Source organism: Aphis gossypii, chromosome 2, assembly GCF_020184175.1.
Source record: "Aphis gossypii isolate Hap1 chromosome 2, ASM2018417v2, whole genome shotgun sequence".
Classification (NCBI taxonomy): Eukaryota; Metazoa; Arthropoda; class Insecta; order Hemiptera; family Aphididae; genus Aphis; species Aphis gossypii.
Window position 1 is genome coordinate 86,296,403 of NC_065531.1, and position 27,637 is coordinate 86,324,039.

At 25.5% G+C, this 27,637-nt stretch overlaps 4 protein-coding genes across 6 annotated transcripts; 2 read left to right on the forward strand and 2 right to left on the reverse strand.

Moving 5' to 3' along the window:
• The first annotated feature begins 4,445 nt into the window (after positions 1-4,445).
• On the forward strand, positions 4,446-8,705 carry LOC114119723 (delta-aminolevulinic acid dehydratase). The gene is made up of 8 exons (XM_027981406.2): positions 4,446-5,031; positions 5,104-5,251; positions 5,315-5,413; positions 6,410-6,527; positions 6,933-7,165; positions 7,632-7,748; positions 7,808-7,907; positions 7,969-8,705. The coding sequence occupies exons 1-8, from the start codon at positions 4,916-4,918 to the stop codon at positions 8,037-8,039; spliced, it is 1,002 nt and encodes a 333-aa protein (XP_027837207.1). The 5' UTR covers positions 4,446-4,915; the 3' UTR covers positions 8,040-8,705.
• A 3,678-nt stretch (positions 8,706-12,383) lies between these two features.
• On the reverse strand, positions 12,384-15,468 carry LOC114120025 (N-alpha-acetyltransferase 60). Its single transcript, XM_027981795.2, has 6 exons — positions 15,274-15,468; positions 15,101-15,203; positions 14,139-14,303; positions 13,833-14,059; positions 13,662-13,766; positions 12,384-12,572 (listed from the first exon to the last, which is right to left on the reverse strand). Exons 1-6 carry the CDS (start codon positions 15,288-15,290, stop codon positions 12,419-12,421), a joined length of 771 nt encoding a protein of 256 aa, XP_027837596.1. The 5' UTR covers positions 15,291-15,468; the 3' UTR covers positions 12,384-12,418.
• A 3,304-nt stretch (positions 15,469-18,772) lies between these two features.
• On the forward strand, positions 18,773-20,688 carry LOC114120052 (deoxycytidylate deaminase-like). 3 transcript variants are annotated; one of them, XM_050199998.1, is made up of 4 exons: positions 18,773-18,965; positions 19,715-19,869; positions 19,932-20,155; positions 20,219-20,688. In XM_050199998.1, the coding sequence occupies exons 2-4, from the start codon at positions 19,742-19,744 to the stop codon at positions 20,533-20,535; spliced, it is 669 nt and encodes a 222-aa protein (XP_050055955.1). In that variant the 5' UTR covers positions 18,773-18,965; positions 19,715-19,741; the 3' UTR covers positions 20,536-20,688. The 3 variants fall into 3 exon arrangements, with proteins under 3 accessions (XP_050055955.1, XP_027837648.1, XP_027837640.1); XM_027981847.2 differs by having other exon boundaries at positions 18,774-18,990; XM_027981839.2 differs by having other exon boundaries at positions 18,777-19,124.
• A 425-nt stretch (positions 20,689-21,113) lies between these two features.
• Positions 21,114-22,057, reverse strand: LOC114119558 (uncharacterized). Its single transcript, XM_027981146.2, has 4 exons — positions 21,897-22,057; positions 21,688-21,763; positions 21,462-21,629; positions 21,114-21,299 (listed from the first exon to the last, which is right to left on the reverse strand). Exons 2-4 carry the CDS (start codon positions 21,754-21,756, stop codon positions 21,285-21,287), a joined length of 252 nt encoding a protein of 83 aa, XP_027836947.1. The 5' UTR covers positions 21,757-21,763; positions 21,897-22,057; the 3' UTR covers positions 21,114-21,284.
• Between the last annotated feature and the right edge of the window lie 5,580 nt (positions 22,058-27,637).

Genomic DNA, 27,637 nt, shown 5'->3' on the forward strand with positions numbered 1-27,637 from the left:
TTACTATTAAATCATAACTGATAGTGTAAATAAACATGTTAACCACTTGCAATCATTTGTAATTCTCAAATTTTATACATTTGTGACTGCCGGTTACTTTAAATGAATTTGGTTTTGTATTATAAACTTTTCCATGGCACAGCAGTAATTATTACATTTTAGATTCAGAAAAGTGATGAATGTATTGATTTTACAATGATGTATGTTTTTTTTTTGTGTGTCTGTGTACAGCATAACTTGTTGAAATAATGCTTCAATTTCAAACTTCAGGGATGGTGTCCGATGGAAAAGCGAATATTCTTGGTGCATTATAGAGGTAAAAAGTAAACATTTTCCAACAGTTTTCAAAAAAATCAAGAAAAACAAAAAAAAAAAGGAAATGTTTATGCAAAACCAGTTTTCAACTGAATCGATTTTTTTATATGCTTTTAATTCAAAAACTAATCACTGTAAATACTTGAAACTTTCACCAAATGTTTATGATAGTGTTATCTATATACAGTTAAATTTTCAAAAAATTTTGACTGAGTTATTTATAGACCACTGAAATTTTCGATTTTTCTGAAAAAAATTTTTTGAATTGTCGATTAAATTTTTTGGCCCAATCAAAATACTTGAAAATTTTATACAATGTTCATCATATGTTATTCTTATAGTGATATATAGGCACAATTTTTTTTTATTAGCATTTAAAGTTTAAACTTTGACAAAATTATGAATATTTGCAAATTATTTTGTAGGTATAATTCATAAAAATGTTGTATAGGTAGCTAAGTGTTGAAAATTACAAAATAAAATAAAATAATACAAGATTTTTAGCTTACAATAATTATAAAAGAACTTGAATTTTGGTGTATTCAGGCTATTAAAACAAACCACCTTTTTCATCAACCACTGGAAATTATATCTTAGGCTGACAAATCATCTTCGTTCAGAATCTTTTCGTATACAATGATACCTATCATTGCATTCAAATTTAACCTACCCCCTAATGTACAGCAAAACAGTACCCACTTGCCCGCTTTTTTTTTTCAAATATATACCATAAGTAAATTTATATAACATTTCGAAAGTTATCTGGCGTGTTATCGAAACCCTTTTGTATATCTACTGGCAATTAACATATTATTAAACTTTCACTACTACAATTATTATTTATAGAAACTTTTTTTTAAAAAATATTGTTTTTGGAACACAATATGTTCTCTCATGTGACATGTGGCTTTTTATAGTTAAGAAGAAGAAAGGATGATCACTGATTTCAATACTGGACTTTGTGTCCAGTCAAACACCACGCCCAAAATATTATGTTATATGCATCTCATTAGGTACTTATTTAATATGAATATAGTCTTGTAGATAATACTAAAGTATGATGATAATAGTTATTACTAGTTTTATTACTGAACCTAGAAATGAGTAGATATGTAGATATAATTAAGTTTATTTTATATTAAATGTCAATGTTGAGTGTAATTTAATAATAAGTTATAACTTAAAAAATGATACTAGACTTAAAGGGTTTAAACAGTTTGACAGTCTATATTTCTAAGAATATAATATAGTATTTATATATTTTAAATGGTAATTTACTGAACTATTACAATTGCTGTTTGATATATTTTTTAGAAATACATTAGATTACTAATTATTTTTTAATTATTACTTAACTAATCTAAGATGTTGTTTATTTATTTTTAAATCAATACCAGCTTATTCGAAAATGTGAATAAAAAATAGATTGGAAGTTTCTAAATATTTTGAAAATTAAAGTATGTATAGTGTTACAAAAATAAATGTATATTAAATTATTAAAACTTCAAGTTCCTACTAATAATACTTAATAATTATAGTTGCATTATTGTTCATTGATTAAATATCAATTCTGTCCAGCTATGAAATTTATATGCTTATATTTTTTTAGATTTAGGGTGTCAGTACTAACTAGTTACAGAAACTTTTTATTACATTTTTAACCTTTTGTTAAAAAAACATTTAATCGCAAAATAATATTCAAATTTTCATGATTACCTACGAAAAATAATAAATACTTTAAAGCTTGAATAATAGTGCCCATGGTCATGGTGGTAGCAAGGAAGGGCACTTCCTTGATTTTTATACAAGACATGGCAATTTTACTTAAAAATCACTAGCGGTTGGTTTTATAGCTTGATTTTTTGAAGACTAGATGATTATAATTGATATAATTAAAAAATATTAATATAAATAAATACTATTAAAAAAAATAGAGTTTTAATTTACCTCCTCCTGATTGAAATCCTAACTATTACCATAATCATACTTATTCAATTTTCTATACATATTTCATAGTATAATTTTATTTTGAACCTTTGAACTATTTATAGACATGAGATACTTAGAAGTTGTGTTTTATTAATGTTGATAGAAAATTATTTTCAAGGTCAAATATTTTGAGAATAAAATTCTTAAATCTGTAAAATATTTAAAATACTTGGTCAAACTTTTTTTATGGATTATTGAAGCTAAAATTTGGACGAAATTACAACTTTAAACGATGAAAAATGTTTATTTATTTGTTAAAATTTAAAACATTTGTGGTGTCTTGAAACAGGTGAAACTTGTTTTTTATTACTTATGAATTTTACTTGATGCAATGATATTTTAAAAATATGTAGTATAATATGTACATTAATTTATAATTATTAACTACATATACACTTTTTATTATAAAATTATATTGACTTAACATTGAGAAACAATAATAAACTAAGCCACTATAGTATAGTATAAATAGTTATTAATAATGTTATAATTTTTATAATATTATTAAATAATGTTTTATAAAGCAATGGTATCATCAAAAATTAACCAACCACCGTAATATATAACTTATAGTAAAATAATAAATTAATTGTTTTATAAATAAAAACATATTATGCACTGAGCTTAAAAAAGATATGTTGATCTTAAAATAATAAAGTATAAAAAACTGTAGGCATTCAATAAAACACAATGTAAACAGTAAATTATAACAATTTAATTCTAATACAATAAAATACTAATGGCAGATTTTAGTCAGATATTGAGACATCGATTTTTACATTTAGTAGTATATTAACAAGCCTGGAGGATAATCCCCTCTGCCCAAAAAAAAAATGGCTTAGGAATAATTAGTTTCTTATAAGATAGGTGTATTTTAAGCATAATTTTAGACTTCTATGTATATTATATATGAATTATTAATTAAAAATAAATAATCTATTAAAATAATTTACGATATGTCTTATTTGGTGCATATCATCCAATTTAATTATTTAAAAATTTACCTTCCCCCACAAAAAAAATAATATCAGGTTTAAGTACTCCACTGTTCACAGGAGACGAATCATAGATACTAATACGTGGTAATATTACATCACAAAAATTTTAATTTTCAACTAGAAATAAATAATCAAGAGTATCAAATATTCATATATGAACCGGACCAAGGATATAGAATACAGATAAGAATAAATTTCAAGTTACACCAGCAGCTACCATTATAATTTATAGGTAGGTATTAATAAGGTCATACACTCATAATTCATATAGTCATATGAATACATTGATGAAGTGATTTAAATAATAATTCTTATAATTTTGTTGATCAACGCATCAATGTAGTCAAATTGCCTATGCATTGCGCCAGATTAGTTGCATAGTTGAATAATGTAATTTTATATAATTAAGTATCATTAACAAAATGCAATGGTTTTTTTTTTTTATCTGATTTTATTAGACTAAAATAAAGACGTTATTACTTATTAGATATACTTACTACATACTATTGAACAATTAATAATCTTAAATATAAATATGTTATCTACGCCCTATTCGTACCTATTTAATTTATCACTCTTTGCGAGTGTTTTCTCTGATATATGGAAAACTAGTTTCATGTTCAACCTGTTCTTAAATCTTTCTTTATGATCTATCTAATATCTTTAACAGCTTAGTTACCAATCAATATATTTATTAAGTTTTAAAAATTAGCATAGCATAATTATTAATTTACTTAACTTTTAAACTTTTTTTTATCAAACACCTTTTCATTGTTTCGTATGTTGATGAGATACAAATTAATTAATAATGTAAAACACACTAATTATTAAACAATAAAAATATAAAATAATTCATCAAATCTCATTTAAAAAACTAAATAACTTAACACTTAACACTACAACTAAATAAATAATATTAAATTAATAACTTAAATTTACTAGATTTGAATTGAAAAATAAATAAATGTTATAGGTACTGGTAATTTTTGTTATTAGGTTGGCATCACAGTTACAGCTTGTTAGATGAGATTTTTAATTTTTTAAATTGGCAGTTGTGAATGTCCGAATGAAAGTCTTTTTTTTTTACATTATTCTTATCACTTTGTTAGATTATGGTTGGGGTATCACTAAATACTAAATAGTACAACTGATATAAGACAACTCAACGTCGTCTCGTCATGCTTATAAATTACTAAAATATTTTGTGTGACGTAACACGTAAATGACTAATGAGTTAACGTCTAACGAGTTCGAAGCTCCGACAATATGACGATTCACGACAAAAAGAAAAGCACTTTAACTATCACTATTCTCTAATCACCATAATTGATACTTGCCAAATAACTATTAAAATTGAATTAATAATTGCTAATAAGTAATAAGACATATAAAATGATGAGTAACTACTAAATGAATTATCGTTTAACACTCGGTGTCAGTGAAATGTTCAATTAAAATGCATGCAATTTCTTATATTAAATTAATATCGTCATTCATCACTGAGTAGTTTGATAATTATTTATGTAAATAATTGCAACATTAGAGCAGTTTTAATTCTATTTGAGTTCTAATTTTTTGGTTCTTGACTGTTGATTCGTGTTGATTTTTATAAAATGAGTTATACAAATAAAGTTATTCATAGTGGATATTTTAATGACACTCTTAGACAATGGCAGTGTCAAAACACTCAAATTACTTCTTTAAATTTAATGTATCCTATTTTCATTTTGTAAGTACTTACCTACATTAGAGATTTAAATTAACTATGGTTTTGGAATAATTTAAAATATATGCCTCTTAGAGATGAAAAAGATGTAAGGGAAGAAATAAAATCAATGCCAGGTATCTATCGACAAGGATTAAACCATATCAAAGCCATGTTGGATCCAGTTGTTGAGTCAGGCCTTAAATCTATCTTAATTTTTGGTGTGATCAATAAACTATCAAAAGTAATTTATTAATTTGAACTAAATTATAGAAAAATACTTACAAATTTTTTTTTTAATTAAAAGGATCAATATGGAACACATGCCGATTCTTTTGAAAATCCAGTTATTCAAGCCTTACCATTATTAAAGGAGTGGTATCCAAATCTTGTAATAGCTTGTGATGTGAGTAAATATAAAAATGTTATAGATGGCATAATTAATAGTAGTTTCAGTTATACTAATAAAAATAAGATTTTTGTAACTTATAACATAAGCTTACATTTTGTAGTTCTCACATCTCTACTTCACCATCTAATGTTTTTAAATATTAAGTAAAATCTAAACATATAAAAAATATTAGACTGATACATGTCATTAAAATTATAAAGACAATTTAAATTAATTTGAAAATTAAAAATAAAAAGTATTGCAGTAATACATTTATTTTATAAGAATTTCAATATTTGATAGAATATAATGAGTTTCACAATAATATTTTGCCATTAAAAAGTTCCCATGAAGATTTTTTCTTTTTGTTACTTTACCTACTTTCAAAATTAGATCAATTACTTAAGCCTTTCATTTTCTGATTTAATTAATTTCTCAAATAAGTAGGCACTAAAACTAAAATGTTATTATATTTTGTTTAACATTTATTTGAAGTATAAAACCTAGGTATATAATTATTTGCAATGAATAAATATAAGTTTTTGACTAGGTAAAACTTATATTAGTAGTCTTTAACCGGTGGGTTGCGATAAGTTTTATTTTTAAAATAAAAATTAAATTTATAAATTTATTTAAGGTAAAAAAACAATTACAAAGCTTACATGGGTCGCGAAAAATGTAGGCCTAAAAAAGTGGGTCATGAGTCCAAAAGGGTTGAAGACCACTATAACTTATATGAACATGTAAGAAACTATCCAGCTGTACAACTTTTAAGTATTTGCTTTTTTTTTTTTTAATGTAAAATAAGATTAAAATACTTAAATATATATTTTATAAAATACTAAATTATTAATATTTAAATGAAATTTTGAGTGTATTCATACAACCTAATACTGTGTAAACAAAATATAAGTTATGTATTTAACATACACCCTACTAAAAACATTCAAGCTGTTGTACTTTATATAACAATTTAAAATTTTAGCTGTTTTTAATGTATTGTAATTTTAGGTATGTCTATGTCCATACTCATCTGATGGGCACTGTGGAATAGTAGAAAACAAGCAAATAGACAATGTAAAAAGCATTAAAAGGATTGGAGAAATAGCATTATCATATGCTCTTGCTGGTACCCATAATTTATTTATTTTTATATTAATTTGTAATGCTTTGGTCAGTAATTCTTAATTTATTAAATCTACAAGTGTCTTAAAATTTTACATATCTAGGTGCCTAATATTATTATATTCTATTTAAATATATGTTTTATTTAAAATTTTTGATATAATAAATTTATAAGCTCAAATAAAAACTTTAGTTTTAACACATTGTTGTAAAGTTATGAACAATTTAATTTTAAATCTTTAAGTTAGTTGTTTCCTTCACAGCTATTAGGTTGTCTTAAATAACTGATTATTATCATAATTGGTAAAATATTATTTGTAATAATTAGTATTGCAATAATTAATTTTATATAATTAATTTTTGTATGATATGGAAGATAGATTGTATAACAATTATATGTAATTTTTAGGTGCAGATATTGTGGCTCCGTCTTGTATGATGGACGGGCATGTAACAGCTATTAAACAGAGTTTAATGAAAGAAAATTTGTTGAGTCGAGTTAGTGTTTTATCATACTCTGCAAAATTTTGTTCTGTATTTTATGGACCATTTAGAGATGCTGCAAATTGTGCACCAAGTTTTAGTAATCGCTCTTCATATCAAATTCCAGTAGGGAGTTCAAGTATTGCAGAAAGAGTAGTGGTAAGTAATATACCTGCATAGGCAGGTAGGCTATTAAGGGAGACTTTCTGGGGGTCCAACCTCTGAAATGGAATAATTGAAATACACAATAATAAGACTATATTATAATAGTAGTATAAATGTGTGCAATTGCTAATAATAATAGCCCACAAAACTTCTACTAAATTTACACTTATGTAATTAATATAATTGGATTAATCAGAACCTTTTATTAAGGACATTTTTTTCATTGATTATAAACTACACATTATACTTAATTTAAAATATATTAAATACTGTTATTTCTTTAACTGTTGATTACAAGTAAAATATTAAACTTAAAGTAATAATATTTTATTACAAAAAAATGTTGAAAACTAAAAATATACAATATATTTAATTCAAATCCTAATTATGCTATTTTATAATTATAAATACCTAATGTATAAAACAAATTATTTTGAAAATTACTTTTATGTCATTTTAGGATAGAGATATCTCTGAATCTTGTGATATGACTATGGTTAAACCTGGTATGATGTACTTAGACGTAGTAAGAAAAGTTAAGGATAAGCATCCAAATATACCAATATTTATTTATCAGGTATATTCTATTTTTTTTTCACTGTATGAAAGATTGTATTAATATTTATACTATTTAAGGTATCTGGAGAATATGCAATGTTGTATCATGCTGCACAAGCTGGTGTAATACAGTTAAAAGAGGGTTTAATTGAAATACTAAGAAGTATGCGACGAGCTGGTAAAATATTTTATTGATAGATAACTGACTTTTTATTCTTTAATTATTTTTTATGGTTTAGGTGGTGATGTGATTGTGACTTACTATACTCCAGAAATCTTAAAATGGTTAAAAGATGTATCAATATTATAAATAATATTATATATTTTACTGTGGACGTGGTATATTTGCTGTAGTATTATAATTATTTTTTTTTTGTTTGACCGGGTATATGTCCAGACTACTTCAGGGGTTAAATTGGTTGTCTGACAAGAGTTTTATTTTTATCTGTTATGCATTATTAAGGTAATGGTGGTGTCTTTTCCTAAACAGTCTTCTATACATAAAGTGATAATATGTACTCACACCATCTACAATATTGTCAATTTACATTGGAATCACTGCCATTAATTTAAGATAAACTTTATACCCATTGCTCTGTGACTAAAAGTTTTCAAAATTATTTATAAAGTATTAAAGTGACTATTATAAAGCTGTAAAAATACTACTTGTGCCCATAAATTGAAATTTAGAATTAATTATATAACTGTTTCTATTTACATACTTAAGTATATAGTTCATTATGATATTACTATAATATTATATGAAACACTAACAATTATTTTTTGCTAGTGTTTTTATAGTATGTCACTTATGAGAAGCCTAACTGCCTAAGATTAATGAGTAAATATTAAAATATACTAGGTACCAGTAGTACCACTTTAGTCTACATAGCTTTATGTCTTGTAGTTAATTTAATTTGGGTAAATGTATTTGATTGTAATAAAAAATGAAAAATAAATATTACTTGGTAAATTATTTTATGAATTGGTACCACAATACTAAATTATTGTTTAAACTCACACTTGTCATCCAGAAATAAAAGATTATGTATGTATTATATTGTATTTTAAAAATGTTAAAATATTAGATATACAATATGTCAATATGAAAGTTTTCCTCATTTAAAATTTATTTTTCATTGGTATGTATATAAAATTAAAACTTTTATACCAAATACGTAATAAGTATTACAAAATTCACCAAAATCAATTATAATTCTCATACACATATAAAAAAGTTGTTACAACCATAGACATATATAAACAACTGTTGTTACAAACCTTGTTACAACTAACCAATATATTTGAAGAATGTTTGTTAAATAAATTAACATTTAATAATAAGGATATATATAGGTATATATATACCTATTTAGTAAGTTGTAACTAAACCCTTACATAAATTAAACTTGGAGACGTAATGTGATAATTATGATTTATAAAAAATACACAAAGAACAAATATAATGCCATAGCAGTAAGTTAAGTTAAATAAACTTAATAGTCATAGGATTTTTTATCATTCTGATATTAACTTAACAGTTACCTAACTGTTATATAATAGTATGATATTATTGCAGTATTGTTCCATAGAATAGACTAAAATCTTAATTTAAATTTAATCTATTCTATGACTGTACTTTAATTATTAATTGTTTAATTTTATGAAAATTAACCACTATAATTTATTGGTTTTTAACAACTTCATTTTAGAGGCTGTCAAAAATCACACCCAAATAGATGTTATTTTCACAGTCCACAGACCTATGCAAATCTGGGTTTGGTGAGCTACTACGGTCCTGGTTCAAATTTTATCTGTCAAATACAGTTCAATGGATTAAACTATTAAAGTATTTAGTGGAAAATCCTCCATCTCTAAGGTCTCTTCTGGAGTTCCTCAGGGAGGTCATTTATCCCCATTTTTGTTTTCTTTGTATATAAATGGCATTAAAGGGGTTGTCAAAAACTGTGAACTACTCATGTTTGTAGACGATTTAAAACTTTTTAGAAAAATCTAAAAGTTATCTGATTGCTCTGGACTTCAAAATGATCTTAACAACCTAGTCTCATGGCTTAATAGTATTGTACAACAGTTTAATGTAAAAAAATGTCTTTCCATATCATTTTTAAGGCACTGCTCCTTTATTAATTATACTTACTCAGTACTCCATCTCCATCAACAGTTCAAGTATAATTTCTGTTGGTAGTAAGAAAGACTTAGGTAGGTATTATTTTTAATTCGGATCTCAATTTTCACTCTCATATACTGAATGATATGTTTGTTAAAACACTTGGGTTTATAAAACGTATATCAAAAGAGTTCAATCTATCGTTTTCATTGAAAACTATATATGTTGCTCATTGGTATGTTCCCTATTACAGAATGCATATGTCCTATGGGACCCTTATATGGTATCTGACTCCTATCAGTTAGAATTTGTTCAAATACAGTTTTTATCTTGCAAGGCTTTTGTGTTAAAAAAAAAAGTATCCTTCCCATGGCTATTCCATAGTTATGCACTGCAGGAACTGAGTCTCATCTTACTGACAGACAGGGATGATAACACTAACTACTTTTTGAAAAAACTAGTGGATGAACATATTGATGCAACCTCACTTCTTTCCTTGGTCAATTTTAAAGTTCCTTCTAACACTAATAGACACCATGTTCCTTTCACACATAGTAGCAATTTGGGGGCTAACCACCCCTTCCCAAATAAAAAACTGAAATTGCACCAATGCTTTTGTAGTTCCTATGGACACTACTAATTATGGCAGGAATGATCTGTTAGACCGCATTATAAGCGTGCACACAGGGATAGCAGAGGCAACATATGTTGCCTCTGTACTTTCTTTGGGGCGACCAGGACCAACAAATATTGAATAATGTTTTATTTACAACTTTAATTATGAACCTATTTGACTTTTAAAAAAAAGTGTCTTCAGTTTTGTACCTACAGGTTTAGTTGAATCAAAGTAGGTTGGGTTTAGTTATTTTTAAAATATATATTTTATACTTTGATCATATTATAAATAATAAATATTAACCATAAGCTTGTGGAAAAATACACCATAGTACCTTATACTGTACAACTTTTTATCCAAAAAACAAATGACCAAAACAATATCAATTTTTACACCCAATAGAAAAAAAAGTAATACTGGGCCAGTTTTAATGGTAAATTTGAAGAATGGACGAATTATTCTCTTGCTGCCCCTGAAACCGGTGTCTGCACAAGCTTATGGACCGTATGATGCAGTTGACAAATCAGTGCACTATTAATCATAATTAATAAAATTATAATGAGGTTATTGCTCCTACTATATAGATACTATCATTGTTTTACTTATATTATTACTACAATTATTTTCTTATTTAAACAGTATATTACTATATTATACTATACTATTTTAAGCTGCTGTTAGGGCTCAGCCCTTTAATAAATAATAAAAATAAAAGAAAGGTAATTATCAACAATTTAGGTGTTAAGGGTTTGTTTTAGATTTATTTGATGTTAATATTTATTACATAGTTTCTATAGTTAATAAATTTAAAGAAAATATACAATATTAACACTTAAATATGTTTTATCATTAATCACTATATTATATTACTAATAAACATATTAAAATGTTTAATGAATTTTAATTTCATTCAAAATAGTTCAAATGATATAAAGAAATTTTGTTAAGTTAGACGAATACAGTATAAATATAATTAACAGGAAAACAATAAAATAAGTGTGTAAAAAATAAATAGATCTTTAAACTTGTTCTAATATTCTAACAAAACAGAATTTATTTACTTTAAAGTTTAAAGATTAAACTATAAAGTAAAATAATAACAAAAAAAAAAAAATTAAATAAACAATACATGAATGTATTTAAAGCAATAACTAAAAATAAATATATAATAATTAATAGTCAATAAAAATCAAAGTTCATTTTAAACATAATTCATTTTTGAAAACTAATAAAATATAACAACAGAAAAAAATGATTGTCGGTAAACATAGAACTAATAAAAAGGTACATTTGTATTGTATCTTAGGCATCATTTAAATGAAGTGACTAGAAATTTTTAAAAAGGAACACATTATTTTTTAAGAATCGTTAAAATAATTAATAAAAAAAATCACTTAACAAATTTGTTGTAACTTAAAACATAAAAAAGAAGATAAATAATACCTACCATTTAAAAATGTTTGGAATATATAATGAAGAACAATTAATATTTAATACAATTTTGAGAGCTGTTGTTATTAAATAGTTTTGACACAAGTACTATAGTTAAAAAATGTAATAATAAATATTTTAAATTAGTAGGCACACATTTTTCTTATTATTATTATTATTACTTTATCAAAAATGATAAACTGTGAAAGTACTGAAATTATTCAGTAAATATAATTTAAATGTAAATAAATAAATGTTTTAGTTTTAAATACATTGTGTTCCATTCTTTGTCCGATAGTTAATTAATGAACTTAAAAATAAATTTGTATAAGATACTTTGTGGAATACAAACAACTTAGTCTATATAATTCTTACAACTACAACAGTATTTAATAAATAAGAAGAAGACAAACGGTGTAATTATGATAGAGTAACCTTAAGAATTAAATGTATACTTTATATATCAACTGAACTGCAGATGAAATTTGGAATATTTATATTAAATTAATATATCTCAGCTACAATCAATCATAATAGTACTGGTATTCTGGGAAGCAATTCGCCTAATTCTTGGCCAAAATCGTCTGGCAGCTTTTCGAGCTTTGCTAATTGTCCATCTGACAACGCCAAATTCACAAACTGTAGTATAAATATACTTCAATACATCAGTAATCATATAAATTAAGGAAAATATTGTAATATTATAAAATGTGTTAAATAATACTAAGTGTTAACCATTATGTAGGAAAGTACTAGTTAATAGTAAATACACATATATAGAAGGAAAACATATTTTAAGTTTAAAGTTACTAATTAAAAATTTGTAATAAAGTTTTTTCTGTTTTACAAACATACAAGACATAACGTAGCAAATTCACATTTAGTAGAACCAATTTTGTGTTGTTAGCTTTTATATTAGACTAAACTCTAATATACCATTTTAATGGTAAGACCATCTGTGATTAAGCGTTGAATTTTTCAACATCGATAAAGCAAGAACAACCACTATCGTTCATAATAGGTCAATTCAATATAAACAATAAGCAATTGGTTCTATTTTATATAAATTTGCTATGTTGAATTTTTGTAACGAAAGAATAGCTTACAGCGATTGTAGCTTCCTTCAGAATAAGTAATAGAATGGTCAAGGCAAATCAAGTGGCCTATTTTTATGTATATGATTGCTTAGAGAAAAAGAAAACTGTCCATCTCCTATGCAGAAATTAACAGAAAACTACTGTACGCTATTAAAATCATAACAAAAGAGTATAAAAATAAATAATATATAGGAAATTAAGATTTTTAGGCTGATGTAGTCTGTTTCATAAACTAAAGTGACCTTGTATGAAATTGTCAAGTTTCCTCTTAAAAAAAAGAACAATTTATGATTGTTATATGTAACAGTTTTAATTTCGCATAAACATGAAAAAAAAAAAAAATTCTGTAGAAATAAATTTTAATATTATGATAAATTATTGATAAATGATAATCAATAACAAATATGTGGCCCATAACACATACACACATCAATAGTATTTTAAAAAAATGTTCAGATGATGCAATACATTAATTTGATTTAGAAGTTAGAACATAATTTAAATCATTAATTTTTAATGTAATTAATAACTATAGAGAATTTACTAACTTGTTACTGCTAGTCATCTATAGTGATGTGGTATTATTTTTTTATTCTATTAGAAAAATACATACATAAATGTTGCATAATACTAAATATTAAGTTTTGTTTAAAAGGATATAAGATCATCCATTGCTGATGTCCTCCATTAATATATAGCACATATGCAAACCCATCTTTGTTAATTCCATTAATCATATAATAATAAGGATGAAATGAATGTAACCTATATTATACATGGTATTTAATGAAATTAAGTGAAATCATAGCTAAGAAATTTGGTAATTTTTACCTGAAACTCTTCCTCTCATAAAAGGAAATTGCAGACGAGTTGCTGGAAAGTACATGTAAAAAAATTGCCTTACAGTTTTGAGATTCTGCAGAAGTCAAATGTGATACAAGATTATCTAACAACAATGACGCTATGCCATTACGCCTATACGCTTTAGTAACACCTAAACTCAAGATATATCCAACTTGAGTAAATTTTCCTGCTGATGGCGAAACTACTTCTCTTTCCTATAATACATAACATGTATAAATCAATAAGTTATCGATGTATTAAATAAAGTTAAAAAATATTTAATATTAATTTTACCTTGGGAGTTAATTTTATATAAAGTTTGATTTCAGCTACTATGATGCCAACAATAGTAGATTTATGTATAGCAGCTAAAGAATAAAACTTAGGATTTGATGTTATATCTTCATACCACGATCTAGGGTATTCCACGGGAAAACAATCAACACACAAAGCGTTTACCTGCAATAATATTAGTATTATAATAGATTTATAATTAACACATAATACATTGGTTATCAGAACTTGTGATAATTAATGTAAAAAAAGTTTATACTAGTAATTAAAAAAATAATTAAAAATTTTACTTTAGTAGTTCAAGTATATTTTATACTTTTTAAAATCATAACCAATCATGATAACCCTAATAAAAAAATCATTAACAATTATAATGCCAAAAAAAAAAAACTGAAAATACAAATAAAAAATAATTTCAAGACAATATTATTAACATTATACCTGTAAGTGTAGTTAATCAATTAGCATTGTAAATGAGTAGATTAAAAAACATATCATAAATATCAAGAGTATAATTATATTACAAATAAACCAAAATATTCATAAATCTATCAATTTTTATTTCACAAAAAAAAACTTAATTTTTGGTTTGTAATATAGATATTTTGTATGATTTTAATGTTTTACATGTATTATTATTAATTACTTTATTAATCATTAAAATTATTGTTTAATTAAGAGTAGATTATTTTTTCTAAAATCTATGCTTAAATATTTTAAAAACAAATTTATACAAAATACAATTAAGTTTGTAAATTATTTATTATCATCAAAAAAAAAAAATAATAATAAAAGCTCTTTATAACTCAATAAACATTAACAAAAGCAGAAATTGATTACACACTAAATTTGTTTTGGCTTATCTTTTTTTCACTCAATTTTAAGTTTGACTCATTAATAATAATTGTTAATTATAATGTATATCACCATTTAATGTATTATGTAGGTAAATAGTTAATTACTTCATTGATATCTTGTGGGCACAAAAATCTCAACTGTAAATTTGAAAGGTCATATAAACCTACAGGTTTGATTTGTTGTAATGTTGAAGTTTTCTCTAGATACCTAAAAAAGAAAAATACTTGTTCAATAAAAATTACTTTTTCTTAATTTAAAATAAAAAGTGTACATTTACCAATTAAAAGTATCCATTCAGAAGACAGGATCCATTCCGTGGAAAGAACAAATTTAAATAAAACACCACCTCACTCTACTTGAATGTACAATTTTATAATTAACATATTTTATTATATTATATTTAAAAGAAAAAATTACTAATATTCATTTTTCCAAAAATATTACGTTTGCAAGTAAATTATTATTGTTTACTATTTTGATATCAATTTATTATCTATGGTTATCACAAGATTTCAATTTTAACATTGGTCCTCAAAATATTTTTAATTTTTATATGCTCGGAACTATTTTAATATTGGTTCATAAAATAATGTATATAATAGTATAAAAAATTTAATATATTATTGATATATTTATTATATTAATATTATTTTTATTATATTTTTGTACTACATAATATTGTATATGGTTTAGACCATCTTCTAATTTTCATATTGTTTTGTATGCATTATAGTACACTCCTGGTACGATGATAATTGATAGGTATATTATTTACTATATATATAAAAAAAAAAATACCTATTTAGTTTTAACAAAATTAAAACAATAATATCAACTCGGCTTATTATTTAAATACTTAAACTGGTTAGACGTTAGACCTAAATAGTAAGTCCCGGTGCACAGATAATTATATCATGTATTAATATAAATATAACTATACGTTTAGTTTTTCATATACTATGTAGTATGTGGTTACGTATTATTATATTATCATAGGCGCAACTAAGGTCAATTTTTTGGAGGGCTTGAACAAATGCAATGCGAGTATATTTTGTTTATGGAATGTGCAACATTGATAATATCTGCAATAATAATTATTGAAGGGGCTAGCCAAATATTTGGGGGGAGCTAAGACCCCCCAAGCCCCCACCTAATTGCGTCTATAATATTATATTATACAATTGTATTATAATACTACCTATATAGTTACTGCAGTTACATAATACATTATAATATTATAATAAAATACATTAATACAGTATGTCAGTACTATATAACCGTCATTACTCATTATATAGTCCAATAAAGAGTAAAGTGCAGAAGGAAGAAATAAGAATAAAACATTAAATTAAAATTGAGTACCTATAGTACGACTCACTTTATGTAATTCGAAATATGCTAAATGTTAAAGATGTGTTGTTTAATTGCTTTATTCAATATTCTGTATGCTACATCTGCAATTAAGGCTTGCATACCTATATGACTATGGCCATTATTATTCACGTATTAGGCTTCATTATTTATTATATTTTTGATTCATTCATTATAATATTATACGGATGTATTTAAAAAATATGCTTAACATAAAATGATCTACATTTTAAATAGTGAAGTTTCCTAGAAAGTGTTATACGAAAAAAATATAGCCTCTGAAGTATAATATTTATTTTTTTTTTTAATTTATAAATAAATTTACAATCTGTATTAAAAATAAATATAATAAGCAAATATGATAATAATTATATAAACTTAACTTTAAGCTATTGATCAGGGAAGCTATCCAGTAATAGGACGCTTTTGTCAGGTTTCGCTAGGCGAATTGGCGGTACCTAGTTAAGTTTAAAAGATCACGACACCGACATGCCTTTTAAGACAGTGAGAAGGGTTGCCGGAAATTGAGATATAGTGCTGATTTGTGATTAAAAGGTTTCGGTGTTAGAGTAAGTACCTACTTAATTTGAAGAATTTTTTGTAGTGAGTTTTAATTATGTAATAACTGGTTCGACTTTATTTTTTTTATTATTAGCTTTTTATAACTGGTTCGATATTTCAAACTTTGTGAAAAGCGAGATTAGAACATATGATGAGATGGACGTGATTGTACGAAAGGAGATCGATTGTTTTTAGTTGCATTGGTTTAGCTGCTAAACTTTAGCACAAGTACATAACTCCATATTTGGACACCGTATGACTAAATTGATCTTAGCACTAACTTATAAATACGTATTGTTACGAAGTGGAAATTTGGATTTTAGAACAAAGCGTAATAAGTGGGATCAAAAATAAGTATTTTTTTCTCTGGAAGAGCGTTCAATTCTAAGAAAAATGGTACAGATTGAACGTATTTCTTCTCATATTAATACATGAATAAGCCTAATAAGGACTTGTGAGGAATTGAAAAAAAACGTGTGATTTCATTAGGCCCGGCTCAACGTAATTGCCGATCTTATACGTCTTAGCTTATATAGTTCTTCACTTCAGTAGTTCAGTACTTCACACAATAATTTACCTAGGTACCTAAATAAAAATTTAAAAAATCAAATTTTTAGGTGTATACCTAAATTGTTGTGCGAAGAGAGGAAAATTACACTTATAATCCTGTGTCGAATCCTTACTAAATATCGTCTGAAAAGGTGTAAATCTAATACATACATTTGCAAGCTTGCTCGTTGACTAATCCAATTATTTTCCTTAATAAATAACATTGATAATAAAATTCTGATTTTTGAAGTTATTATGTAGGTATAGATTTTAAAAGACTCAACACGACCACACCCGTATTTATTATCTCATTTTACAAACGTATAACATTGCAATGATGCAGTATGTCAGATTTATATTTATACGTCATGCACGTTTCATGGTGAGCAACAAGCCATCAAGTGAATACGTCGTTGATCATTGTAAATTAAAAGTAGGTACCTAGGTGTTTTGTATTATGTATTTATGTAGTTGTACCTACTTAATTTCCGACTTATATTTATAAAATTGCCGATTTGTAGTGATAAAAATGAATAGGTTGTAGGTACAATTATATACCTACATAAATATATAATACAAAACACCTAGGTACTTTTAATAGACAATGGTCAACGACGTATTTACTTGATGGCTTGTTGCTCGCGATGAATAACCTGTATGACGTATAAATATAAATTTAACATACTGAATCATACAACATGTTCTATGACTGCATATGTTGTTATTACTAACTTAATACTTAGTAGAATATTAGCTATTTAAGGCGAAGGTAGGTGATGTTTATAATCATGGACTTAGATATGCTGCCATAGTATTAATTATTGTATACTTAGTTCATGGTAAACTAGTTGAGAAATAAATTAGATAATCTACCTATATAATTGTTTGTAATAATTTTGTTGATGTAATTATACAGAGCCAAACAGCTGAGAGACGATAAATAGAGGTTTTTAAGGAAGAAATTTAAATATATTGGCTCAAACCCGAGTGTTAAAGAAATTATATTTGTGAAATTTATAATATAGGTACGCGTAGATACGCGCAGAACCACCGCAAGTCCGATCTGTATAAGACTAGAAATTAGAACCTTGATATAAAACCTACCACGTAATTCTATGTAACTAATACGACTTATATGTCATACTATTCATACTTAATTTTACTGGTTGAAGATCTTGAATCAAGATTATTATGTAAATTTATTGTAGTTAACACTATAAAGTATAAACTAAAATTTAAAGATAACCCGATTACCCGATGACCACGATTAAAGATATCTTTAATTATTACGCCAATGTCGGGGCGCCCGATGACCGTGATGGGATGGTAAAATAATATACGATATATAATAAATAAATAAATTGATAATAACAGCTCATGCCTCATTGCTTGGTCATGATAACATTTGAAATTGTGAACTCAATGTCTGCCGTTTTGAATGGTCACCACACCGGGCACACCGTTAGTACTTAGTATAATGTGTTTAGCGTACGTATTCAATGGGAAGATGACGGTAAATGACAGATCTATTCTTAATATTTTATTTTAATAATCGTTACATCTGATTAAGTATAAAATTATACAAATATAAATTATCAATAACATCTGCTTTGAACTCGCTATCACATCACAATCTACAGGCAACAGGTATTAAAATTTTAAATGTAAAATAATTTTTCAGAATACTCATTTAAACAATTTTATTTTGGTAAACAATGAGTGTATAAACCCTACCTACCCGGACACCCAGCAGGCATTCTTATATTTTTTGCATAGTAAATACTTACGTAAATAAATATAATTAATCTTAATAAATTTTAGAATATTTTAAATATTTATTAGACAGCATTAGACAATTGGAGATAATTATTACAATTTTACAAATGTAAATTATATTTAATTTAATATTAACTGACAATAAATATTAAATACTACAGTACTTTAGTCCAATTAGGTTGTTGAACTTCTTATTTACATTAATGATTGAACATTTAAAAAGCTTAGAAAAATAATTCCACTATCAATACAAAACAATTAATATAATTTTAATTTTTAAGTTTAGTTTTTTCTTAAAATATAATGAATATAATAAATGGTAAAAAAAATTATCATTTGCAACGTCAACTGATTTTGATGTTTCTAAAACACTTGTATTTTTTATATTATATTGATATGATTTATGTATATTATGTATTATTATAAAACTAAAAGTACTAATAAGATAATGAATGTTATAGATACCAAAGTAGCTGATTATACATAATATGGAACACCAAATTAATGGCAATGAATCTGAGGCTGCAATTTGCTCAACTAATGAAACTACTAGGCAATATCATGATAGTGTTACAGTAAATAATACTAGTATTGAAACAAAAAAGTATTCAAATGAGTAAGATTATGAAATACTATATAAATTTAATTATCTAATAGTTTAAATTTATATTTGTATAGAAAGAGAAAAGATTTTTTGAGCTGGGATGATTTTTTTATGGCAACAGCATTTTTAGTTGCAAAACGTAGTAAAGATCCTGTAACACAAGTGGGTGCTTGTATTGTTACCCCAGACAAAAAAATTGTTGGTACAGGATATAATGGAATGCCTATTGGATGTAATGATGACGATTTTCCATGGTGTAAAAATAATCCTTCAAAGTTAGACAACAAATATTTCTATGGTAAGTAGTAATGTTTATTATTATTTCATATTATACTAATAAAATAATAAATTTGAATTTCAGTATGTCACGCTGAAATGAATGCTGTGTTAAATAAAAATTCTATGGATGTGCGTAATTGTACCATGTATGTTGCACTTTTTCCATGTAATGAATGTGCAAAAATAATTATTCAAGCAGGTATCAAAGAAATAGTGTATATGTCTGATAAGTATAGCTTCAAACCAGAAATGGTTGCTGCTAAAAGGATGTTTAAGGCATCAGGTGTATCAACCAGACAACACATTCCATCAAAACAGCATCTTGTACTTGATTTTTCGGAAATAAATTCAAATATGACACAAATGCCTAGTACTCCAGACAAATCAAATTATAATTAATTTTATTTTAAGTATAACTGTATTTGACTCAATTATAATAACCAATAATATTTAATATTACCTGTGATGATATTTACAAAACTATTTCCTTTTGAATATTTTGTGTTATCAATATTTACTTTCAACATAATAAAAAACCTATTTTTTACTTAAGGTGTTGTTTTAATTTTACTATAATAAATATTAATGTGAATATCTAAGATTCAAAGTTGGCCCTAAATCGTATTTATATTATATATTTTAAAATTTTGAGTTTTTATTTGATTTATCTTACTCACTGGTGTCTGTATATATATGTTAACATTACCCGTAACATAAATAATAAGGTGGTTACAACACCCAAAACCCTAGGCTAAGCCATTGACCTCACCCATTAGAATTAAAGTATAAAAATGAAATATTTTTAAATTAGGTACAACAGTATAATAATTGTACAATGTTTGTTATAAATTATAATGCATATTATATCAATATTTAATTTTTTAAATATGTATGTTGGTGATTTTTTGGTCAATGTTTTAACTTTTTAAATGATTTGTAATGTAGTATACCTAATAGTAAAACAATAAAACATGATATATGAATTATGGAATAGAAAAAATATATTTTAATAAACTAAAATAACATTACATGTTATTTACATAAGTAATTACATACAGTAATTAAAATCATAATTTAATAGATTAATACAATAAATAAATAAATACATATTTTGAGGATGGATACATTAACTTCAATATTTTGAATAATTAACTGACTTGCCACTGAAACAATATTGAATATGATTATAATACATATAAAATTGATAATAGAAAATAATTCAATTAATTTCCTGGTAGTGCAACTTGGTAATTATTATGACAGTCATTTAGCTCAGGTTCTACAATTCAAATATTATTTAAATATATATTAAAATTATATGGTACCTTTAATCCAGTACTTGTTCCCATATTAGTATTTTTGTTAGCTTCTTCATCACGTTTTTGTTGTTCTCGCTGCATACGTTTGACACGATCTGGATTTTTAATGCCTCGACTTTCTTGTTCTCTTAAACGTTTTTCAGCAGCAGCAGCTTGTTGTTCTCGAACAATTGCCTACAAAAAATTTACATTTTAAGTTTAAAAGTAAAAATAAATGTTAAAATCACTTTACCAAATCTACTCTAGTTGATTCATTAGAACTGCCACAACAACACAACAATTTGTAAATATTCCAACCCATGATTAAGCTAAAAATTGTAATTTAATTTATTTTGTTGTTCATTAGTAATGATTTTACTAAAGTAAATAAGTATAATTAAATGAAAGAACAAATATAAAATTTATAATATTTAATGTATTATGACTTAAATAACAGATTACCTAAGTAATATCACAGATTAAAACTATTATTTTATTTTTATTTTATTTAATCTGTGGTAATATTTTTTCTTAATATTATTCTATTCTATGGTAATATTCATTATTTAGATGAACTATTATTTCTATAATCAATGATAATAAACATAACATACATTTCTTATCATTATCATGTCGAAAATCGATAACCTATTTCATAGGTCATTATTTTCATAACTCATTAATCATTATCATTTACTTGATTACTTCGCCTAATTTTTTTTTTGTTGATTTTTTAAATGGCTGTATCTTTTTTTAACCTACCTAAATACTATATAAAACCCTGATGAAATTCCCTCCAAAATATTGTTTTATTCTATTTTGATAATAGGTGTCTTAGCTTATTTTTATAGCCAGGAGTATAGTCTTATGGAGGCATTTCAAAGGTGAACCGACACTTTCATTTAAAACTTCGTTACTTTTATTTTCCTTAAATCTATGTAATAATTAAAATAAATATTGAAAATATTATTCCCGCGCTAGTTTTAACAACGCTTAGTCCTTTTTACAAGCGCCGCGCCACACCCATAGACAAATATATATGGCTACCCCCTTGCATGTGTTATCATATCTAATTAATCGTCTATTTCTTTAGAGTTTGGGCACAGATTAAATTAATGGTCTAGTTTAGGTCTATACTAAATTCGTCATAGAGTAACAGACAAGGTAGCTATAATACCTATTATAAGTTATAACTATCTTGGTAACAGAGTTACTCTGATGTTCGCCTAGAGACAAGACATGCACGACGAACTCGTCGTTTTTCCGATAGCTATAGGCCTACTTATCACTTGTTGCTGAGCAAGGATTTTTGACGGAGCACCGCCTATTAGTCAGATGCGCAAAGTGGTCCGGACCATGTAATATATTATGGGCGTATAGTTCTGTATACGATATTACGATCTAAAGTTATAGGTAGTTGGAAAAAAATTCCCAGTAGCATTATATCGGTAGTATTATATTATTTTATAAATTATATTATATGAAAAATAAAATTAATAGGTATTGTATATTACCTATGTTAAAAATTGTTATTTTATAAAAACAGTTTCATACCTTTTATGTATATATTATATTATATTAACAAATGGCAATATGGCATGCTTATAAAATAATTAAAACGATTTATATTTTTTTATACATTTTTATTATATTTTTAAGGTATGACAGTTTTTATAAAATAACAATTTTTAACAAATAACTTATTATATATTAAATTATTTATAATTAGTCAATCCCCGGTATAATGCTACTGGGGATTTTTTTTCCGGGGATTTTTTTGTGGGGATATTTTTTCAGAAATTCAAGGTTATAAATACCACGATAGTAGATATACTGGTTTCACAACTCCCGTATTAAAACACTTTAAACATTTAATTGATATATCATGGGATATGACAGATATGACTCACGAAAATTTAGAATGCAGTGTTGCAGTGAATCCTGTTGAAAAGTGGGCATCGAGCAGTTCGGCCCCGAAATAACAGTGTTAGATTTATCTTATGGATAAATCGGGGCCGAACATAAATGCAAGTGTATCAATTATAATACATAAAAATTCCCATTACATTTAAATTTTTTCCTCAAATTTATATATTTTCACACTTGCACTACACTTGCCTACAAGCACTATGACTTATGAGCAATATTGAATCCAGACAATTTCTCTGGGGGGGGGGGGGGCTCACTCAGTGGCGGTTTTGATCGAACCCCAAGGGGTGGTGGTTGTCAAAATGTCAAACCCCCACTCCTCAATAAAAATTACTACCTAAGTATTATTATTATTAAATACGGATTACATTAATACATAATATAAAAAAGCGGGCAAGTGAGTACCGCTCTGCTGTACATTAGGTGCCGTATGGATCATTATTATATATTATAATTTATAGGAGTGTTAAATTTGAATCCAATGATAGTTATCATTGTATACGAAAAACGATTCTGAACGAAGATGATTTGTCAGCCTAGGATATAATTTCTAGTGGTTGGTGAAAAAGGTGGCTTATGTTTTAATGGCCTGAATACAACAAAATTTAAGTTCTTTTATAATAATTGTAAGCTAAACTTATGAAAAACCTTGTATTAAATTTTCAACTCTTAGCTACTTATACAAAAATTTTTATGAAATATACCTACAAAATAATTTGCAAATATTCATGGTTTTGACGAATTTTTGTCAATATTTGAACTTCAAATGCTAATAAAAAAAAAAATTGTGCCTATGTATTCTTATAATTTTAGATTCTGAACGAAGTGATGAATGTATTGATTTTACAATGATGTATGTTTTTTTTTTTTTTTTTTGTTTTTTTTTTTTTTGTCTGTGTACAGCATAACTAGTCGAAATAATGCTCCAATTTCAAACTATGGGGGTGGTTTCCGATGTAAAAGTGAATATCCTTGGTGCATTATAGAGGTAAAAAGTTAACATTTTCCAACAGTTTTCAAAAAAATCGAGAAAAACAAAAAAAAAATGACGGAAAAACGGCAATTTTTACGCAAAACCAGTTTTCGACCAAATCGATTTTTTTTTATGGTTGTAATTCAAAAACTAATCACTGAAAATACTTGAAATTTTCACCAAATGTTAATGTCAGTGATATCCGTATATAGTTAAATTTTCAAAAAATTTTGACTTTTTTTGAGTTATTTATAGACCACTGAAATTTTCGATTTTTTTGAAAAATTTTTTTTAAAGTGTCGATAAAAATTTTTGGATTACCAAAAAGTTTTGAAAATTTAATACAAGGTTCCTTATGAGTTGTTTTTAATGTAGCTAAAAAAAATTAAAAATCGTTAGTCACAATTTTTTTTTATAAGCGTTTTTAGTTCAAATTTTTACGAAATCTGTCGAAAACGCGAAAATTTGCAAGTAATTTTGAAGTTGAAAAATCATAAAATTTTTTCTTTTATAACTAAGTTTTGAAAATTTGGTACAAGGTTCTCCATACATTTTTCTTCAAATATCTGTAAAAAAAACTCTACCGGATTCAGACAAAAAATTTTTATGAGTGTTTGAAATTTAAATTTTTACAAAAACCGCGTTAAATAACAGTTTAGCCTCAAACGATTTTTGATATTTGTTATTATTCAAAAAGTATAAGTCGTAGATACTTGAAAATTTTACCAGTTATTAAGATTCGCGTTTTCTTTACGTGATTTAAATTTCAAAATATTTTGACTTTTTTTGAGCTATTTATAGACAACTGAAATTTTCAATTTTTCTGAAAAAATATTTTTTAAGTGTCGATAAAATTTTTTTGGCCCTATCAAAATACTTGAAAATTTAATACAAAGTTCCTCATATGTTATTCTTATAGTGATTAAAAAATTATAAGAATACATAGGCACAATTTTTTTTTATTAGCATTTGAAGTTCAAATTTTGACGAAAATTCGTCAAAATTATGAATATTTGCGAAATATTTGAAGTTGAAAAATCATAAAATTTTTTGTGTTTATAACTAAGGATTAAAAATACAACACTAAGTTTTCCATAAGTTTACCTTCAAGTATCTATAGAGAAAACTCGAAGCATCATTATAGGAAAAATTTTAAGTGCGTTTGAATTTTAAATTTTAACGAAATAGCGTAACGATAACGATTTATCCTCAAACGATTTTAAATATTTGTTATTATTCAAAAAGTATAAGTCGTAGATACTTGAAAATTTTACCAGTTATTAAGATTCGCGTTTTCTTTACGTGATTTAATTTTCAAAATATTTTTTAATATAAGCTGGTTTTTTTAAACCACCTTTTTCACCAACCACTAGAAATTATATCCTAGGCTGACAAATCATCTTCGTTCAGAATCGTTTTTCGTATACAATGATAACTATCATTGGATTCAAATTTAACACTCCTATAATATATAATAATGATCCATACGGCACCTAATGTACAGCAGAGCGGTACTCACTTGCCCACTTTTTTTAATCACTATAATAATAACTTATGAGGAACTTTGCATTAAATTTTCAAGTATTTTGATAGGGCCAAAAAGATTTTATCGACACATAAAAAAACAATTTTTAGAAAAATTGAAAATTTCAGTTGTCTATAAATAGCTCAAAAAAAGTCAAAATATTTTGAAAATTAAATCACGTAAAGAAAACGCTAATCTTAATAACTGGTAAAATTTTCAAGTATCTACGACTTATACTTTTTGAATAATATCAAATATTTAAAATCGTTTGAGGATAAATCGTTATCGTTACGCGATTTCGTTAAAATTTAAAATTCAAACGCACTTAAAATTTTTCCTATAATGATGCTTCGAGTTTTCTCTATAGATACTTGAAGGTAAACTTATGGAAAACTTAGTGTTGTATTATTAATCCTTAGTTATAAACACAAAAAATTTTATGATTTTTCAACTTCAAATATTTCGCAAATATTCATAATTTTGACGAATTTTCGTCAAAATTTGAACTTCAAATGCTAATAAAAAAAAATTGTGATTATGTATTCTTATAATTTTTTAATCACTATAAGAATAACATATGAGGAACTTTGTATAAAATTTTCAAGTATTTTGATAGGGCCAAAAAAATTTTATCGACCCTTCAAAAAAAATTTTTCAGAAAAATTGAAAATTTCAGTTGTCTATAAATAGCTCAAAAAAACTCAAAGTATTTTGAAAATTAAATCAAGTAAATAAAATGCCAATCTAAATAACTGGTAAAATTTTCAAGTATCTACGACTTATACTTTTTGAATTATAACAAATATCAAAAATCGTTTGAGGCTAAACCGTTATTTAGCGCGGTTTTGTAAAAATTTAAATTTCAAACACTCATAAAAATTTTTTGTCTGAATCCGGTAGAGTTTTTTTTACAGATATTTGAAGAAAAATCTATGGAGAACCTTGTACCAAATTTTCAAAACTTAGTTAAAAAAGAAAAAAATTTTATGATTTTTCAACTTCAAAATTACTTGCAAATTTTCGCGTTTTCGACAGATTTCGTAAAAATTTGAACTATAAACGCTTATAAAATAAAATTGTGACTAACGATCTTTAATTTTTTTTATAGCTACAATAAAAACAACTCATAAGGAACCTTGTATTAAATTTTCAAAACTTTTTGGTCATCCAAAAATTTTTTATCCACACTTTAAAAAAAATTTCTCAAAAAAATCGAAAATTTCAGTGGTCTATAAATAACTCAAAAAAAGTCAAAATTTTTTGTAAATTTAACTATATACAGATACTACTGACATTAACATTTGGTGAAAATTTCAAGTACTTTCAGTGATTAGTTTTTGAATTACAACCATAAAAAAAAATCGATTTGGTCGAAAACTGGTTTTGCGTAAAAATTGCCGTTTTTCCGTCATTTTTTTTTAGTTTTTCTCGATTTTTTTGAAAACTGTTGGAAAATGTTAACTTTTTACCTCTATAATGCACCAAGGATATTCACTTTTACATCGGAAACCACCCCCATAGTTTGAAATTGGAGCATTATTTCGACTCGTTATGCTGTACACAGACACAAAAAAAAAAAAAAAAAAACACACATCATTGTAAAATCAATACATTCATCACTTCGTTCAGAATCTAAAAATCGCCCCCAACGTCCCCTCCCTAAAAACCGACACTGGGCTCACTTTTTTTTCATTGCTGAATGGTGATACACTGATACAGTGTACCTACATGTACTCGGTGTTGAATCCAAGTATACTTCAGGGGAGGCGGATGCCT